Raw genomic sequence first — 20,070 nt, forward strand, 5'->3', positions numbered from 1 at the left:
AAGAAGCAGAGAAGCCACTTCAATGGCGGATAGAGGCGGGGAACTAGGAAGAGCTGGTTCGATGAAGGGTGTTCATGGAATCCAAACAAACACATGAAATTGATGGGGATATGAAGAAGAAAACTACAAACACATTGCGTTTTACCTCTTTGATCCAAGGAAGAAGATGAAGATAAACAAGGAATATAATTCCTAAAAAAACTCAAACTTTATTCATAAAATCAGCCTTCAACATTTACATAGAGCTGCCATATTTATAGGCTTTTGATGGATTTCCTAAAACTAATAAAACAAAGAAAAGAAACTCCTACTTTGCGTCTAACTCAAAAGAAATATTCCTAAAGATTCTCAAATTCCTAAATCTTGGCTAACTTCCTAGATAATTTCAAATTCCTAAAGTTTCTCAAAAATTTGGACCATCCAAACTCCAAGTAAATTCGTCCAACTAAAGTTGCCAGAAATAAAATTCTAATAATAAAAAGAAATAACTAAAACTCCTTAGGATCAACGTGAGCCGTTGATCTGCATGCTCGGATGAGATGCACCTGCATCGATATGCTGCCGTACATATTTATTCAACTTTCATGGTAGAATGATCAGATTGTTCAGACTTCCTATATGCAGCATCCAACTAACTTGGTAGTGAGATTATCCCTACTGCCTATTATTATACCATGAGGCTAAACCTAGGCCATTACTAATCATGAAAATCTTAAGCGGAGTGATAAATCGACTCCCCAAATTGATAAATCGACTCGATCCCCATGTGTCTTTCTCTCTCTAACCTAGAGGAGTGATAAATCGACTCCACATGTGTCTATCTCTCTCTTCTTTCTCTCTCTAACCTAGAGGAGAGAGAAAGACACATGGGGAGTCGATTTATCACTGCCCAAATCTTAAACACTAGTTTATAGAAAGTGATTTGGCTAGTGATAATAGGAGCTTCTTTTCCACCATTATTAATGTTAATTTGATCTTCAACACATTTTAACTCACGTTTCGATCGATGGGTCCCACGTTCTCCACCCAATCCTCTTCATAAGGTGGGGCCAACAATTTAACATTTCATGTTTTGATGGGGTGGGGCCCATTACTAGTATATCCGATAAATATACTAAAAACTTGAGTCGGTGGGTAGGCATCTTACACAAACCCATATCCGTTGATAACTGAAATTCCGAAATTCCCCAAAAGCCGTATAAATTACGCTTTTCTTCCACGCAAAGCGAAAAGAGAAAAAGCCACAAATTTCTTGAACGTTCGTTCCATCTACCAATAAATAACGACTGAACAGTTTCGTGATCTTTCTCGATCTCTCTCTCTTGATTTATATATACACAGTTATTATTCTCCTTCTTCGTTACACTCAAAACCCAATCCCTAATTCTCTCTGCAACTGACTTTTTCCCAAAAAAATCCCCCCAACAAACTCCTCAAAAACCCTAATTTAAACTTCCCCAAATTCTCTTCAGACCCAAAAAAGAAAAAAAAAACCAAACCCAATTCCTTCATCCTCTATACAAAAACCCAAACCCAAAAACACCCACTTTGTTCATCTCTTTCTTCTTTCATTCCCTATCTCAATTTCCCAAATTACCCTAAAAAGTATCCCCATCTTTTACAAATTCAGCCTCTTTCTCTCTTTCTAAGCAAAAAATGTGGCAACCAAACTATAGGAAAAACGGAGACCCAGAATCAGGGACCCGACCACTGTATCCAATGATGCTCGAGAGCCCCGAATTGAGATGGGCATTCATCAGAAAGATCTACTCAATCCTGACCGTCCAATTGATTCTCACGATCGCTGTTGCCTCTGTTGTCGTCACCGTTCGCCCAATCGCGAATTTCTTCGTCTCTTCTGCTGCAGGATTAGGGCTTTACATCTTCATCATCATCTTACCCTTCATTGGTATGATCTACGCAATCCTCACCGTCCATTTTCTTTTAATTTCAATAATTTTTTGAGGGGTTTCTGATTTTGTTTTTCTTGTTATTTTTGTGTAATTTTACAGTTCTGTGTCCTCTGTACCATTATTATCAGCACCATCCTATCAATTTCCTTCTCCTTGGAGTTTTTACAGTCTCAATCAGCTTTGCTGTTGGATTAACGTGTGCATTTACTAGTGGTAAGAATGAAAACTACATTATCTCAAGGCTGCTGATATGCGCACTACCTTTTTTTATAATGCCACTAGTCGTTTTGTTTTACATTTCTGTATTTAGATGTTGATATAATCTTGAGCTTTATAACTGCCATTTAAAAGATAATTAAGAAAGAATCAAATAAAGAGAGTAGCGCTATTATCAGAATATTTAGTGCGGATAACAGCCCTCTTATCTCAATCTGATTCTCTACTTTTAAATGTTAAATAAAAAAATATCATTGATTTTATTGGTAGGGTAATTATCTGATTTTGTGTGGTTTCTATTAAATGGTTCATCCATTTTTTTTTTTTTGAAATGGCAACATTAAATATATTAATATACAGAACCGAGATGGTCCATAAAGATTACATTAGGTGAACAAAAAGTAAAACGAAATCAAGGAGGAAGGAAGTCAAACCACTCCAATTCTAACCTATGCACACCCGCTCTCGCTAGAGAGTTTGCTTCACTATTAACAGACCTCCTTACATGCTTGAAAATAATAGAGGAGCCTAACACTAGATCAGAGATTTCCTCGATTAAAGAGAGGAACCTCCAAGGAGGAGTTGCAAGTCCCGAAAGGCAAGATATAACATTTGAAGAGTCGCCCTCCACAATGACCTTATCATAAGAACCGCTTTCCAAATGCTTTATCCCACAGTACGCGGCTCTTACTTCCGCCTCATTTGAATTCGAGAAACCAATGGGCCCCGAGAAGGACCACAGAACCGCAAAGCCGCCAAAACCTGCTGGACCGGGATTACATAAAGCTCGATCCATCAAAATTTATTTTTACCATATCAGCCATAGTGGCTTCCTATTGTTGTGATATTTGAACTTTACTCCCTCTTTCATTACAAATAATCTGCCACCCTTCCCAAAGATCAAAGCCGAAACCTAAATAGAGGAAGACTTCTAGCCCACAGAATACAAGCAACTATGATCTTTACGTACAACCAATAGGGGGTTTTAGACACCCCTGCAAACACCCTAGAATTCCTTTCTTTCCAAATAACCCACCAAGTTGCTTGAAGACAAATTTTCCAAAGCACTTTCCCTTTTCCAAATAACCCACCAAGTTGCTAGAAGACAAATTTTCCAAAGCACTTTCCCTTTCTTTTTCCACGGACACAGCTCCCAACTTTTAATCAACTCAGATGGAGTTGGGAAAGACCCAACACACACCGAAGGGCGATAAAATGAGGCCCCAAACCTCTCTTGCCACTTTATAGTGAATAAACAAATGGTTAATGGACTCTCCCGCGGAGAGACACAAGGGGCAGTGATCCACCAAGTACATTCCTCTCTTTCTTAGAAATTCAATCGTTTGAATTCGACCACTCCAAACAGACCATCCAAAGAAGGCCACCCTAGGGGGGCACTGAGATTTGCATATCATGGATGGAACAGAGACTTCAACACTAGGCACCAAGTGAAAATAAAAAGATTTAACCGAGAAGAAACTTGAAGAACACCACACCCACACTCTTCTATCGTAGCCGCTTCTTTTAATATAGCACCCTTCAATCATCTCATATAACTGTTGTACAGATTCAATTTCCCTATCAAAGAAACCTCTTCTAAACTTTAAACTCCATACCACTTGCAAATTTACCCTATTGGCTATATGATCATCTCCGATCAGATAGCCAACTTGTTGAGATCATTGGATTTGGGAGCCCTTGTTTAAAAAAAAAAAAAAATGGAAAGGGAAATGATTTCAGTGCTACCATGTTTCGATAATGATGCGCGAAGCATCTTAACATTTCGTATTTTAAGTGCTGTCAGAAGAATATTAGAGTTATCAAAAAACTCTTACAAGCCTTTAAACTCTAAACGACAAGATGCATCGCTCATCTTTATCAAAACATGGTAGCTCTGAAATCATTTCCCTAAATAAAATAAAAATGGGAAACAAAGTTTATTTCTGGATACTCCTCTGTGAGGTTGCAACTTTAGTCAGGTTTAACCCGGCCCACATCAACCTGACCCGGAAATAGCTTTGTTCGGGTTAGAAATCATGGATATTGGGTTGGGTCAGGTTTCAGATTGTAAAACCCAACCCAGTCTAAGGTTTGGTTGGGTTTAAAGGGGGGAAAATGGGTTTAAAGGGGGGAAAACGGAACCAGACCGACTCTTGTAGTTTTACCATGACTCGTAAGGCCATGTTCGTTTAAGATTATGGCAACCGATTGATTATTGGGCTCAAATTTAAACGCAATTTTGAGTCCAATAATCGATTTGGCATTCAAAATCGGTTGTCATAATCTTAAACGAACATTGCCTAAATATATCTTGAATAACATGACAAATTATTTTCCAGTATATTGATATAATTGGTTCATTGAGGTGATAGTCTTATAATGTGAAAAAGTAGTTTCCTTCTTAAATTTAAGGACTTGACGACTTTAAATTAGAGATATATAGTGTGAAGATTTGCACTTATTTCTTTTGCAATCTTCGAAATAGCCACTATCCTAAACTAAACATTAAAAACCAGACCCGAGAAACTATTTTGGGTAGGGTAAGGTTTATGAGAAACTATTTTGGGTAGGGTCAGGTTTATGAGGTTTCCATTAAAAACTTAACCCGATCGGCCCAAGATAATTTTGCGGTTAGGATAGGGTCCTGGGAAAACCCGACCCGAGAAACTATTTTGGGTAGGGTAAGGTTTATGAGAAACTATTTTGGGTAGGGTCAGGTTTATGAGGTTTCCATTAAAAACTCAACCCGATCGGCCCAAGATAATTTCGCGGGTAGGATAGGGTCCTAGAAAACCCAACCTGTCCGACTGGAGTTGCAACCTTACAACTCAGTTTCCATTACTGTTTCATGTTTTGGAACTCGGAGCACTCATTTTTATGTTCAATCAAACAACATAATTCTGCTTCTAGAATAGTTATCTCTGTCAAATTCAATCCTTCCCATGTACTTATTGGTGTTATGTGTCTTGACCCTAGTTCTGGTTGATGTATATAACAGGAAAGGTGATTTTAGAATCTGTGATTTTAACGACCGTGGTGGTGGTGAGCCTTACTCTTTACACGTTCTGGGCGTCTAGAAGAGGCCATGATTTCAACTTCCTTGGGCCCTTCTTGTTCGGTGCCATTCTTGTTCTTATGGTCTTTGGTCTCATCCAGGTACAAAACCCACATCCTTTGTGAGCTGATTTCTGACCATTTTTCCATTTGGGTCTGTATTGATACTGTAGAACTTCTAACTAGATTCTTTCTATTCTCATTTGGCAGGTCTTATTCCCCTTGGGTAGGATCTCTGTGATGATTTATGGGGCTTTGGCAGCCATTATATTTTGTGGCTACATAATCTATGACACAGACAACTTGATCAAGCGCTATTCGTACGATGAATATATATGGGCTGCTGTTTCTCTGTATCTTGATATCATCAATCTTTTCTTATCTCTACTTACTATCTTCAGGGCTGCTGAGAATTGAAATTCATTCCTTCATGATCGAAGAGAATCATAAGCATGTAAATTTTACTTGAACTAATTCAGACAGAGTGTGTATTGTTCCGAATTTGTTATGAACTATGAAAATGCTTGAGTTTCAAAGCTCATGTTTTTATTTTTTATCTTTTCGTGCTTCGTCATTTTAATCTACCATTGGGTGTCTTCTGTTTCGGTCGATGAAGCAAATTTCATAGCCAAAAACTACGAATTAAGGTGAATTTTGCCATGGAATTGCAAATTTCATGGGTAGTTGCAGTTAATCGTTGTTCATAAGATGGCTATAAACAAAGAACAGATATTAGCTACATGCAAATTTGCTTTCTTTACTGGCCCACTTCTTTGGGATGTAAAGTTTCATAGAATCCTGGCCGGTAATATTTTTCTAGACCTCTTTGGGATATTTTGGGTGATTTTTTAGTCCTTTTTTCCATCGAAAGAAAGATTCTCAATCGATTTGGCAATAGCTAAAGGACGAAAGAAAGATTCTCAATCGATTTGGCAATAGCTAAAGGATGAAAGAAAGATTCTCAATCGATTTGGAAAGAAAGATTCTCAATCGATTTGGCAATAGCTAAAGGACGAAAGAAAGATTCTCAATCGATTTGGCAATAGCTAAAGGATGAAAGAAAGATTCTCAATCGATTTGGAAAGAAAGATTCTCAATCGATTTGGCAATAGCTAAAGGATGAAATAGCTAAAGGATGAAAGAAAGATTCTCAATCGATTTGGCAATAGCTAAAGGGTGATTGCACGCATCCAGGGGTTTAACCCGTACAGGTGTGGCTCTTTGGCTTAAAGTCTTGGGTATGCTCCCCAGAGACGAGAGTTCGAATCCCCCTGGGCTTGGCCGATGCGCGTGGTTTACGGGTGATTGCGCGCATCCAGAGGGAATTAGTCCCACTCTACAATGTGGGGTGGGGACACTAAAAAAAAAAGAAAAGAAAAAGCTAAAGGGCACCCGTGTCATTGTTACTCTAGTACATAGCTATGTAGACATGTATCTCAGTATGTTATTCGTCTCTATTACAACATGGTGACTATAAATGGTTTGAATTAAAGAAAATACTTGGCGATTATAAATGGTTCAAATGAACGAAAATAGGAAAGAATCAGAATTTGGAGGCTCCAAGCCTTGCATCTATCTTGTTCTAAAAGTTGGGTCCTTGTTCCCTAGAGCGCGGAGAATTCTTTTGGGAGTTTGCCATTTTTCTTTGCCGGGTTTTTTTCTTTTCCTGGGATTTATGTGGGTAAAGGTAGGAGACAAAAGAGGAGACAAGCATTAATTAGAGAAAGATATTATGATGAGTGGAGAGAGAGGGTAGAGAGAGAAAGAGAGACTACCATTTTCAAGACAAGATTTTGCTGATGTCAGCAAGAAAAAGCTGATGTGACCACTAAATATTCTCCCACATAAATCCTAGGAAAAAAAAAACCCAGCAACCAAACGGAGAGAGGACTTTCCCTAGTAAAGCGTAGTTCTTAGGTGTGAGAGGTTTACTTAAAAGAATATGATGCCATGTTATTACTAAAGATTCTAGTGAAGCAGAGGTGTGGGCATCAAGTTTTTAATTGCATATCTCTGTGCTTAGCAGAAGGAGATTCTCTTGATGTTATTATATGAGTCTGCTGCGTTAGAAAATGGCTTATTGCAAATGTATCTGGATATGTGTGCTTAATTTGAGATCTCCTCTTTGTATATGTTCGACACTTGCTCCACAAAAAGTTGGACTAAAAGATTCAGAAAAACATATGTACAAACTGGCCTTTTGCATAAACCTAGGATTTACTTTCAGTCCCTTCATTTGTTGGTTACCTTTTCATTCCAAGAACCTTTTGAGCCATCCAGGACATCAAAGGCATTTTTTGATGCTTTGAACATCTAGGGAGACAGACTATTTTGCTTGACCCATCCTCCTTCAGGATCATCTTTGATAGTATTTTGGCACAACTCTCCTCTGTAGTTCTTTCCTTTCCTGTTTCATTTTGTTGTACTTAACAGCCTCGGGCATTGGGCTTTGCCCTTTTATTTAATAATTTTTTTACCAATAAAAAAATTGATTTTGTTCTACATATTTGGATTGATGGAAGAAAACAATTTCCACAGGCTAAAATACCTCCGCATTCTAGATCATTACAAAAAAAAGGAAACAAATTCAATTAAATAAAATGGCCAACAGAACTTATTACACACAATATGTCTAGATATGCTTCCTCTTCAATCATGTAACTGTAGGGATGTTTCAGAGGTCATGAACTAAGATGAGCAAAAAAAAACACCTGACCTCTAGTTATTCTAACTGAAATTTACATAAAAACTGCCGATAAATCTCAACAATCATACTAATCTGTGAATCTGTTGGTAAACTGCATGAAAAACTAAAGAAGGGCAGAGGGAGGAACTTCTGCTAACACTGACACTCTTCTATATCCAAGGAACCATGGCCATGGAAATAGTCAAGACCGCCGACCAGAGCAAGTTCGCCGGAAGGTTAGAGCAAGCTGAAAAACAACAAAACAATCAGTTCAAGACTGTTCATAATTATCAGTTGCCCATGAACATTGAGTGACAGATGTTCAGTTCAGTTTCAATCCCAGTTTCGCCATAGAAGTATGAAACCAAAACTCTAATCATTATGGCTCTGTTTCTTTCGATTTAAAATGGGTTAGAACAAATTTTATGCCCATTCTACATTGGAAGAAGTCAAGAAACTGGGCAAAAAAATTTACGCCCATTTTACATCGAAAGATACTGAGCTAACTAGAGCAAAATACTGCCAATTTAAATGATTCTAAATACCAGATCATACGAGACATTATCTGCACAATCACGCTTACCTCTGTTTTCGCTGTTACCGCTGTCAGACAAACTAGGCGGCGAAGAAGCTGAAGTAGCTGACCTATTTGTCAATCCAATCCCAAGATCCGCACACTCCGCTCCGAGAGAGCCTATGAATCAATATCAGATTATTATGTTAATGTGATATTGAATTGTTGAGTTGTTCTATATGTATTTTTTTTCACAAAATGTATTAACCAAAGAATTTGCCTTAATCATGAGAATCAAACTGGTTTCATCCATGGGTGCAACTTGGGTTGGGCTCAACCCAAACCCGACAGGTTCATCCCGATTTCGGCTTGGGTTGTGTCGGCATTACCTCAGGTTGGGTTGGGGTTGGGAAAGGCCAACTTGTTTTAATTTCGGATTGGATTAGGGTTTAGATCTTGTGCGACCTGAACCAACCTATCCCGAGTCCTTTTATTTTAGGGCGATGATATTTTCACCCCCTTTAGCATGATTTGACATAAAAAAAACGTTAAAGTTGCCCACTGTTCACGTTATAGGGGGGCGAATGCGTACTACAGAGGGTTGAAAATATCATCTCCCCTCATTTTATCATGATTTTCAAACACTTAGGCCATGTCTGGCAGCCAGGAATTTTTTATGATAAACTAGTGTCTCCAAGTGGTGATAAAGGGTGGCGGGAGAGAGATTTGAGAGGGCACGATTGAGATGAGGGTGAGAAGTGGCTAAAAATCAGGAAAAAGTCGACCCTATTTTGAGTAGAGTTTTTTGTTTCTTGGTTTTTAGCCACTTCTCAACTTGGACACACTAGTTTACTGATTTTTGTTTTCTGTTTTATGATATTTAGCCACTTCACCAGCCCTACGCCTCTTGAGACACTAGTTTATAATGAAAAAAAAAAAAAAAAAAAAATCATGGTAGCCAAATGTGCCCTTAGGGCTATTTTTTTGTTTTAGCTACTGATATTGGCACTACCATGTTTTAATAATTGCACAAACTAAGCTTGTTTTAATAATTGCACAAACTACCATGTTTTAATAATTGTGCAACCTCAGCTTGTTGTTTCCTTCTTATATGGCTTGTTAAAGCTTTTTGGGAACTTTAATTATCAACACATGTGGGTGCCAACATCAGTAGCATTTTTTTTTTGTTTATTTTTTCATTTTTGCCCTTACTAACCTGAACCCAACCTGACTCAACCCGACCCAATTTAGAAAATATGGGTTAGATGGGTCAGTTAGGAGGTTGACTACTCTTGACCCAAGGCTCGGGTTGGGCCGGGTTAGGGTTGGGGGAATGCTATCTCGGGTTGGCCTAGGGTTGGCATCAAACTGACCCCAACTTAGCCCGAGGTGCACCCCTAGTTTTATCACTACTGCTAAGGATTTTAAGGTGAGAATTCTTACATTCACTGAAACATGGATAGCTAGTGATGTTGAGAAGATTGGAATAACCCTGATTGCATTCGCAGGTATGCTTAAAAAATGTAGATGTTGATGTCTTCTGGCACGAGCCTTCTCCACAGTAGGCCCACTCGCACGCTTGAAAATCACAAAAAACATGTCAAACATAAACAAATATTATGATAATGCTAACAATGATGACGAAGATGATGATTATTACGATCAAAGAAAGAGTGATTAGTTGGTTCTGGTGAGGTTGCCGGAGAAGGGGTGACGGGGGTGACGGCGCGGGTGCATGAGCTATTAAAGGTACCTGGAGAAACCAAAAAAAAAAGGAGTAAACTTAAAACTTGCACTCATTTTGGAAAATTACAGGCATTTTTTCAAAGTAAATGAACAAAAAGGTTAGAAATATCAACTACTTTTGTATAGACATTAAATATAAGCAACCATTCAAATAAATAGACATTGAATATAAGCGAATATAAGCAGACGATATCCTCACTACCATATTTTGATACTGGCATAACTCAGTTTGTTTTACACTCTTTTTATTAGATGTTGGTAGCATCAGTAAAAAGACTGTAAGACAAAGTGAGTAGTGTCGTTATAAAAATATGGTAGTGCAGATATCAGTGACGTAAATATATAATAATGTACCAAAAAAGCTGGAATGAACCATTTAACTTGATCGACTCAAAAGAAAAATTAATAACATTCCTATTGGTTGCATCTCATCAATCTACACCATCCGAATCACGACCAAGTCAATCAATATAAATAATGTGAATTTTGGAAAGTGAGACCCACATCACCAACTAGACCATTGTTAGCTACATAACCAATACACCAAAAGCTCAGCCGATGGAACAAATTAGGCTTGGTCCTTTAAACCATTCACATAGGCTGGGTCCCACCGAGCCCCATACCTAGGCAGGCTCCCACTCAGGACCATAACATTCCACCACACCTCCGCATCTGTTGTCCTTGGTGGCCCACTATGTGAGGGATTTCAATCTATACTTTCATTCAGGTAGCTAGCTTTTTCCGCATGTCGCCCCTTTTATGACTCAAACGCGGGACACGGTGGTTGCTCTGATTCCATATGTTAAGTACCTAGCCAATACACCAAAAGCTCTAGAGCTGATGAAATCTGTTCGGCTAGGTCGTTTATACTTTTCCTATACCATGCTGGGTCCCACATACCTAGTCAGGCCCCCCACTCAGGACCGTAACAACCATCTGGGTCAATCAAAGTTGGGGTCCTCTCATAGTATAGGTTTGTTCGTCTTTTTCCGTCTTTTTCTTTAGTGACAGGTGGTGAAGTCTCGATTTCATATATGTACAACGTGTTTCTGGTTTTTTTTGGTAAATTAATATATTTTTAGACCAAGATTTGATAATTGTACTAACTCATCTTGTCTTTTATTATCTATACAGCTAAAAGTTCACTGAAACTTTGGCAAGGCAAGTGCAACTGTGCAAGTGCACTCACCGAAAAATTAAACCCAAAGCTCCATGAAATGACCTTTATGTCCTCTAGAGACATTCAGAAAGAGAGAGCAGAGGGTATTTCGGTCATTTAAATTATGTCTTTAGTTGCAGAAACTTCTGGATGGTTCTGGAGAGTGGCACCCGGAATGAGGGATGGACTGAAATACCCTCATCACTTAACCTCAGAATTGAGGACAACTTTGTCATTTTAAAATCTGAAAGGGTGCTCCGTGCTCGTGAATTCCAGTACTGCGAGAAAATTACAGTGGGGCCCACTTCAAAGGATGATCCGAACCGTCCATTTTTCTGGGTCACAACTTATATAGGCTATACAACCATAGATAATCTCCATAGGATGAGGATGATGATGATGATCCTAACTCTCTGATCGGAGAATTAGGACCATCTCATGGAGATCATCTACAGGGTACAACCTATTTATATTACAACCCAACAAATGAACGGTTTGGATCATCCTATGAAGTGGGCTCCATTGGACTTTTCTCAAAATAATGGAAATAAGAAGATATATCTTACAGTTGGGAACGACACAAGGCAGAAATTGGAGATGATCGGCGATATGAAACTGTGTCCACCCCCGATTGCATTCGCAAGCAAACCCAAACGTATTATTTGATGAAATTCTGCAATTCCCTTCTCCACACACAGCTGTTTCACACACATCTGTCCACACACACACACACACACAAAAAGAAACCCATATGTAAGAAAACTAATCAGACCCAACAAAAGAAAAAAGTATGAAAGAATAAGAGAAGAGCAGTACTGAAAACAGGAGACAGAAGAGGAGATAGAAAGTCATGTGTGGCTATGGATGGTTGAGGGAATAAGAAGAAGGCTGTAAGGAAAGATATGAGAAGAGTAAAAATCATTTGTTTTTCCATGTTTGCTTTCTGTTTGAAGAGAAGTGGGTTTGTGGGGATTTAATAGACGGTGGAGTTTGAAAAATAAAATGGGTTTGAGCAGAGTAGTTAAAGCGGGTCGGTGGGGAAAATGAAGGGTCTTTTGATCTTTTTCTTTTTTGTGTTGCCGTTTTTGGAGCTTTGTATTTGCAGGAATACTAAACTGAAGTGTGCCATTTAAAAATACGGCCGCAAGAGCAATCCATTAGCATGGTTTTAAATTTCGGACCGAAACCGAAATCGCCTTATTGTAACAAATTTCGGTCGAAATTTCAGTATACTCAACTCAACTCAACAAAGCCTTTGTCCCAAACTAGTTGGGATCGACTAAATGAATCATTTAGAAAAAATTCATGAAGAAGGTAAAAGGAATCTACCCGATTCTGACTAGTTGAGTTCTTTTATGTGGATCAATTTCTTCCATTCTATTATATCTAAGGTCATGTTCTCTATTATGTTCCTAGCGATTATGGTATAATTTCGGTATAAATTTTGATAAAATACTAATTTTTATTTCTTTACATAATTTCGGCCGAAATTTCAGAACAAAAAACTGACATTTCGTGAGCTTCTACCGATTTTTGACCCACTCGAAATTTCAGTTTCAGTGAACACCGAAATTATACCCGAAACCGAAATTTACAAAAACCACGTCCATTTATCACGTAACCAATGTGCATTTATAATATGTAAAAGTATGTTTTTGTAAGTGGCTCCCTTTAGTTTAGCATTCATTAGTAGGAAATCAACGAAAAGGATATGTTTAGGGACATGGACTAGTTTGAAAGGTCAAAGAAGCCCACGCCACGCGGCACGTAGACCAATTCTTGTACGCTCTGAGGTGATCGTGATCCGACTTTTATTTTTCTTTATGTTATTTAAAACCTTATAAATACAAATTTTCAATTGAATATAGAAGGGAAATGATATATTCGCCTCCTTTTCTTCCTCCGCCCACTCATTCTAGTGTAAAACGAGTAGTCATATATATACACTAAAGGGGGTGGCCCGGGGAAGAAAAGGGGGTGAGTGTATCATTTTCCCACATCACATCTTGTTTAAAACCTTACAAGTCTAGATTGCCCAATAGCTATTAAATACCTTATGCCTCATAAATATAGATTCCTTTTTAAGTACTTACCTAGACATATTATAGTATTATACCTTATGCCTCATTAATATAGATTCATTTATTTTTATTAAGTAGTAGCTTGCCTATAGACATATCCTTGGGCCTCATATCTCTCTCTATATGGTGGGAAAAGTTGGGTTGGCATGCAAGCTCCCCTATGTTATTTAAAATAAGGGATTTGCTAGGGACCATCGCAGAAGGGATGCATGAGAGTGCAGCCACATAGGCTCGGATTTTGTCTTTTTACTTAATTCATCTGAGGTGGCTGCACTCTCATGCCACAGCCATTCAGCTGAATGCCTTCTGCGATGGTCCCTAGCAAATCTGATAAGTATATGTTATGGTGTATGGGAGAAGTTGCAAGGTAGTTATTGTAGGGATTTGCATTTTAGGTTTGTGATTATGTGGTTTAGAGTCATGGGTGTTAGTTTTTATTATGTGTCATGTTAGTGGTAAGTGGGTTGATGATGTGGCATTCTCATTGTACTTGTATTTAAGTTTATGTATTTCAATGGAAGGAGAAAGGAAGAGAAATTTTACAGCACAAAGGAAAGTTTGTTCTCGGAGAGTTACGGCTCCTCTCGATTTGAACCACTAGGAGGTCCGGTTGCCTCGAATCAACCTATCTCCCCCTCTTTTCCTATTTTCCGGTTATTTATTTCCATTACGGCAGATTAGGCACGTAACAAAATCCCTTTAAAATAATATAATCATAAATATTTTCTATAAATAATTAAATTGAACTCCAAAACTCATACCTTTTCTACTTTTTACCCAATAAAAGTACATGCAAGTACATCTTCAATAAGAATTTTAACATCAAGATTCATTTAATACATCATTAAGAAGTCAATCTCTAGAAACTAGAAAAGAGCAGGTAGTCTTTAATGGACATGGGAAGTTGAAGTCCGAGTCATATATATATGCGCACTCCCATTTTTTAGTAAGGACAATCCACCCTTCATTCTAGATTCTACCCTTCATTTTAGATTTTTCAAATACTTAGATTTCCTTAGTCATTTGCGCCCTCCGAATATTGTTCATTTTTCCTTTGTTCACATTGGACCAACGCAACGTCTGAGAAATGGGGGCATTGACGATAAGAAATCTGATTTTTCAACACATTGAAACTAAAAAATTAAGAAAACTACAACACGCTATGCTTTATTAATTAAGTTAGATTATATTAGAGTATTTTTTTTTAATATTTGTAGTTCTATTTATATAGATCTTAACACATATAATTGTATAATGGGACACATCACAGTTTGTTTAAATTCACAAGTGTAGCATAGATGTCTAGATGGGATGATCCAAACCGTTGGTTCAAAAATCAAATTGATCAGACAATCCAAACTATTTTACTGACTGATTTTGCACCGTTGATTAATGAACTGGAAGTCATTGATCGTCTAACTATGATTGTCATAATCAGAATCGGAATCAGAATCGAAGTCCTACTCTGATTACGATTCCGATTTTACTGTAAAATAAAAAATTTAACTCATAAAAATTCCAATAAAATTTTCATTCTGACAAAGGCAGGATTAGAATGCCTTCTCAATTCCGCCAAATTTATTCCATTCTTATTTTGAACCAAATGCGGAATCAAGCGGAGTTGGAATTAGATCCCGATTCTAACGCCTGATTGTTAAGAACTTCATATCATTCAAGTGCACACAAGTATGTGTGTAATGGTGACGTTCAAAGATGGGGTTGTTAAGGATAACAAGAAACAACGACCGTACGATAATAAACACCCATAGTCAAAAAAAAATTATTAAACACGTTAGTTTAAAGTTTAAACTAGGATTTGTATCTCTCAGGCTGTCAGTTTCTTTTTCCAACTTTGAAATTAAGGGATGCATTGTTGTTCTTTCTAGATTATTTCATTAATCGTCCTATAAGGGGCATGTTGAACTGTTTTCCATCTTTTAAAATAACTTAAAAGTAAAACCCCACCTTGAAAATCAATCAAACCATTGACCCAGTTCTAGAAGAAGAAAGCAGCAGTCAGATGGAAAGTAAGGTACATGGGTGTTGGGGGGAAATTAGCACCAAATCACACGGGGATACATGGTACATGTGGATTCAAGGGTGCCTGGGACAAAAGAGTAACTTCACACCTCTTCCGGAAGCCCTAGAAACCGGGAAACTATATTGTAAAACTCACTGAAGATAAAGTTGGAAACCCAATCAAGAGAGAGCCAAGAGGCAACTTTCTTAATTGGTTGAGGACTCTCACTCTATATAAAGGGGACCAAGGCTCAAAGGTATGCATTCTGAATTCACAATCTTGTTTTCATTGAGCCTGCACATAGCTCAATGGAAGCAAGAAAACGAGTGTGGAGTGCTACCCCGGAATTTTTTCTCACGACTTTCTGCTTGTAAATTAAATTTCCTTATGGGACACTACCCTGGAAACTCCCGCAGAGTCACACTGCTCCTGCACCCCCATTGAGCTATCCGCGTAGCTCGACCCGCATGTGCGTAGCATATATTAGTCCGTCTAGGTCTTTCTTCTAGTGTTTGCCTTTTTACTTGTCCTTTTAACCAAGTTTAGCAGCACGTCGACTTTCTTCAAAATGCCTAGGTTGCTCAATTTTAGATTTTCGAACCGAGCTTAGGAGCGTGTCGACTGTCTTCAAAGTGCCTGTGCAGCTCAATTTTGGAGCGATCAATCTATTGGCCATGACAGACTTCCTGTAGCTCCTTAGCTACCACAACCTCAGGAGGCCATACCGACATTGGAGTCCTTCAACTTCCTAGCCCAACAAGTCGTGGCGCTGGCTAAGCAATTTAAAACCCTAGGGACCACCCCCGAGCGGGTCAAGCTATTGAAAGCCAACAATCATTCGAAGTGCCCGGGCTCCAAAACCGAGAAGCCCGGGCACTTTGAAGGAAGTTGGCGTGCTACTTAGAAACACTTAGAAGAAGGACCTAGCCAGACTAATATGTGCAATAGACACACGGGGCGAGTTAAGCGGTTAGCTCGCTAGTCGTGCATGGGGTAGTGTGCCCCCACTGGATTTTTGGAGCAGTACCATGGAAGGAAAATTTAATTTACGAGCAAAATTTCCAGGGCAGCGCCCCACAATCATTCTCTTGCTTTCACTGAACTCTCTGTGGGCTCAGTGAAGGCAAGAGAATGAATTCAGAATACTTACCTTTGAGCCTCGGTCCCCTTTATATAGAGTAAGAGTCCTATGCTAACTAGGAAAGTTGCCTCTTGGGATTCTCTCCTGATTCAGTGGCTTACTTAAAGTCTCGAGTTGCAAGTATCTTTGGCGCCTATAGGTTGTAGCTTTAGGCTATAGTTGTAGGGTTTTTAGAGCTTTTGAAAGAGGTGTGAAGTTACACTTTTGCCCCCGGCACTTTTGAATCCACACGCACCACGTGTCGCACTCGACTGGGTGCTAACGTATATGATTTTCTTCTGTAGGTCCTAGGGATAGCATCATCCAATGGAAATGATTTAACCAGCAAGGCTTGTTTACGTTGGTGCAACAAATGAACTGTTTGGATCTTCGAACAAATTGGGCCCGAGTGATTTTTATTTATTTTTTATTTTAAATACAATCGTTTCCACGCTTATTTTTTAGAGGGAAATGATATCAGCACAACCATGTTTTGATATTTTCCCCAGCTCTTCTTGTCTTCTAGCATTTAAAGAGCTGTCAAATGTTATTAGTTTCCGAAAATATCTCACAAGACAATTAAAAAGAAAAGACAAGTTGGGTTTGTGCAATTATTAAAATATGATTGCGCTGATATCATTTCACTATATTTATTGCATCACTATAGTTACTGCAATTAAAACAGAAGATACAAGGTGAGTTAGTACAATTATTAAAAAGAATGGCAGTGCCAATAGCCTGTTTTAAAAATTTTCATTCTGACAAAGGCAGGATTAGAATGCCTTCTCTTGGGGCAGAATCGATTCCAACAATCTGCCCTCTGTAATTCCGCCCCAAAGTCAATTCCGCCAAATTTATTCCATTCTTATTTTGAACCAAATGCGGAATCAAGCGGAGTTGGAATTAGATCCCGATTCTAACGCCTGATTGTTAAGAACTTCATATCATTCAAGTGCACACAAGTATGTGTGTAATGGTGACGTTCAAAGATGGGGTTGTTAAGGATAACAAGAAACAACGACCGTACGATAATAAACACCCATAGTCAAAAAAAAATTATTAAACACGTTAGTTTAAAGTTTAAACTAGGATTTGTATCTCTCAGGCTGTCAGTTTCTTTTTCCAACTTTGAAATTAAGGGATGCATTGTTGTTCTTTCTAGATTATTTCATTAATCGTCCTATAAGGGGCATGTTGAACTGTTTTCCATCTTTTAAAATAACTTAAAAGTAAAACCCCACCTTGAAAATCAATCAAACCATTGACCCAGTTCTAGAAGAAGAAAGCAGCAGTCAGATGGAAAGTAAGGTACATGGGTGTTGGGGGGAAATTAGCACCAAATCACACGGGGATACATGGTACATGTGGATTCAAGGGTGCCTGGGACAAAAGAGTAACTTCACACCTCTTCCGGAAGCCCTAGAAACCGGGAAACTATATTGTAAAACTCACTGAAGATAAAGTTGGAAACCCAATCAAGAGAGAGCCAAGAGGCAACTTTCTTAATTGGTTGAGGACTCTCACTCTATATAAAGGGGACCAAGGCTCAAAGGTATGCATTCTGAATTCACAATCTTGTTTTCATTGAGCCTGCACATAGCTCAATGGAAGCAAGAAAACGAGTGTGGAGTGCTACCCCGGAATTTTTTCTCACGACTTTCTGCTTGTAAATTAAATTTCCTTATGGGACACTACCCTGGAAACTCCCGCAGAGTCACACTGCTCCTGCACCCCCATTGAGCTATCCGCGTAGCTTGACCCGCATGTGCGTAGCATATATTAGTCCGTCTAGGTCTTTCTTCTAGTGTTTGCCTTTTTACTTGTCCTTTTAACCAAGTTTAGCAGCACGTCGACTTTCTTCAAAATGCTGGGTTGCTAAGTTTTAGATTTTCGAACCGAGCTTAGGAGCGTGTCGACTTACTTCAAAGTGCATGGGCAGCTCAATTTTGGAGCGATCAATCTATTGGCCATGACAGACTTCCTGTAGCTCCTTAGCTACCACAACCTCAGGAGTCAGGAAGCCATACCGACGTTGGAGTCCTTCAACCTCCTAGCCCAACAAGTCGTGGCGCTGGCTAAGCAATTCAAAACCCTAGGGACCACCCCGAGCGGGTCAAGCTATTGAAAGCCAACCTATGGGAATGGATCTAAAACGAGGGGACCACCCCAGGTTGGAAAAACTCTGGAATCACCTAATGCTGATCGCCCTAAAAGCAAACCTAATCTAAAACCAAGGACCATTCCAGGTTGATCACAAAATCCTAGGACCCCGGGGTGGGTCGAGCTATTGAAAGTCGGTCTAGGGGAACCGATAAAAAAGTAGGGAACCACCAAGTTGATCGCCCTAAAGTTGACTTATTCAAGGGATCACCCTAGGTTGATCACTCTAAAGCCGACCTATTCAGCCCGACCTAGATCATACCAAAACCAAGCAGCCCAAGCATTTTGAAGAAAGCCGGTACGCTCCTAAGCTTGGTTCGAAGATCCGAAACCTAGAAGCCCGGGCACTTTGAAGGAAGTTGACGTGCTACTTAGTTTGGTTCAAAGGACAAGTGGCAAACACTTAGAAGAAGGACCCAGCCAGACTAATATGTGCAATACACACACAGGGTGAGTTAAGCGGTTAGCGCGCTAGTCGTGCATGGGGTAGTGTGCCCCCACTGAATTTTTGGAGCAGTACCATGGAAGGAAAATTTAATTTACGAGCAGAAAGGCGCGACCAAAATTTCCAGGGCAGCGCCCCACAATCATTCTCTTGCTTTCACTAAACTCTCTGTGGGATCAGTGAAGGCAAGAGAATGATTTCAGAATACTTACCTTTGAGCCTCGGTCCCCTTTATATAGAGTAAGAGTCCTATGCTAACTAGGAAAGTTGTCTCTTGGGATTCTGTCATGATTCACTAGCTTACTTGAAGTCTTGAGTTGTAAGTTTATCTTTGGCGCCTATAGGCTGTAGCTTTAGGCTATAGTTGTAGGGATTTTAGAGCTTTTGAAAGAGGAGTGAAGTTACTCTTTTGCCCCCGGCACTTTTGAATCCACACGCACCACGTGTCGCACTCGACTGGGTGCTAATTTTCGCGCCCAACGTATATGATTTTTGTCTGTAGGTCCTAGGGATAGCATCATCCAATGGAAATGATTTAACCAGCAAGGCTTGTTTATGTTGGGGTGCAACAAATGAACTGTTTGGATCTTCGAACAAATTGGGCCGAGTGATTTTTTATTTTTTATTTTTTAAATACACTTGTTTCCACGCTTATTTTTTAAAGGGAAATGATATCAGCACAACCATGTTCTGATATTTTCCCCAACTCTTCTTGTCTTCTAGCATTTAAAGAGCTGTCAAATGTTATTAGTTCCCGAAGAGATCTCACAAGACAATTAAAAAAGAAAAGACAAGTTGTGTTTGTGCAATTATTAAAATATGATTGCGCTGATATCATTTCACTATATTTATTGCATCACAATATTTATTGCAATTAAAACAGAAGATACAAGGTGAGTTAGTACAATTATTAAAAAGAATGGCAGTGCCAATATCAGTAGACTGTTCTAAAAATA

General features: G+C 38.9%; 2 protein-coding genes across 2 annotated transcripts; one reads left to right on the forward strand and one right to left on the reverse strand.

Moving 5' to 3' along the window:
• The first annotated feature begins 1,161 nt into the window (after window positions 1-1,161).
• LOC143881065 (protein LIFEGUARD 2-like) lies at window positions 1,162-5,741 on the forward strand. The gene is made up of 4 exons (XM_077384054.1): window positions 1,162-1,909; window positions 2,013-2,126; window positions 5,128-5,285; window positions 5,394-5,741. The coding sequence occupies exons 1-4, from the start codon at window positions 1,657-1,659 to the stop codon at window positions 5,598-5,600; spliced, it is 732 nt and encodes a 243-aa protein (XP_077240169.1). The 5' UTR covers window positions 1,162-1,656; the 3' UTR covers window positions 5,601-5,741.
• Window positions 5,742-7,748: 2,007 nt separating this feature from the next.
• LOC143881070 (uncharacterized) lies at window positions 7,749-12,336 on the reverse strand. Its single transcript, XM_077384067.1, has 6 exons — window positions 12,105-12,336; window positions 11,855-12,001; window positions 10,044-10,136; window positions 9,827-9,961; window positions 8,453-8,563; window positions 7,749-8,116 (listed from the first exon to the last, which is right to left on the reverse strand). Exons 1-6 carry the CDS (start codon window positions 12,220-12,222, stop codon window positions 8,040-8,042), a joined length of 681 nt encoding a protein of 226 aa, XP_077240182.1. The 5' UTR covers window positions 12,223-12,336; the 3' UTR covers window positions 7,749-8,039.
• Window positions 12,337-20,070: the final 7,734 nt, after the last annotated feature.

The sequence above is a fragment of the Tasmannia lanceolata genome, unplaced genomic scaffold (assembly GCF_043159265.1).
Source record: "Tasmannia lanceolata isolate RefF3 unplaced genomic scaffold, GAP_Taslan_0.1 ptg000002l, whole genome shotgun sequence".
NCBI lineage: Eukaryota > Viridiplantae > Streptophyta > Magnoliopsida > Canellales > Winteraceae > Tasmannia > Tasmannia lanceolata.

Excerpts from the sequence above, each read along its gene's own strand:
- LOC143881065 (XM_077384054.1), top strand. The coding sequence starts at position 1,657 with ATGTGGCAACCAAACTATAGGAAAAACGGAGACCCAGAATCAGGGACC. Across the intron at positions 1,910-2,012 it reads CATCATCTTACCCTTCATTG|TTCTGTGTCCTCTGTACCAT; the intron begins GTATGATCTACG and ends GTAATTTTACAG. Across the intron at positions 5,286-5,393 it reads TGGTCTTTGGTCTCATCCAG|GTCTTATTCCCCTTGGGTAG; the intron begins GTACAAAACCCA and ends CTCATTTGGCAG.
- LOC143881070 (XM_077384067.1), bottom strand. The coding sequence starts at position 12,222 with ATGGAAAAACAAATGATTTTTACTCTTCTCATATCTTTCCTTACAGCC. Across the intron at positions 10,137-11,854 it reads GCCTTGTGTCGTTCCCAACT|GTACCTTTAATAGCTCATGC; the intron begins GTAAGATATATC and ends TGGTTTCTCCAG. Across the intron at positions 8,564-9,826 it reads CTATCCATGTTTCAGTGAAT|GCTCTCTCGGAGCGGAGTGT; the intron begins GTAAGAATTCTC and ends ATTGATTCATAG.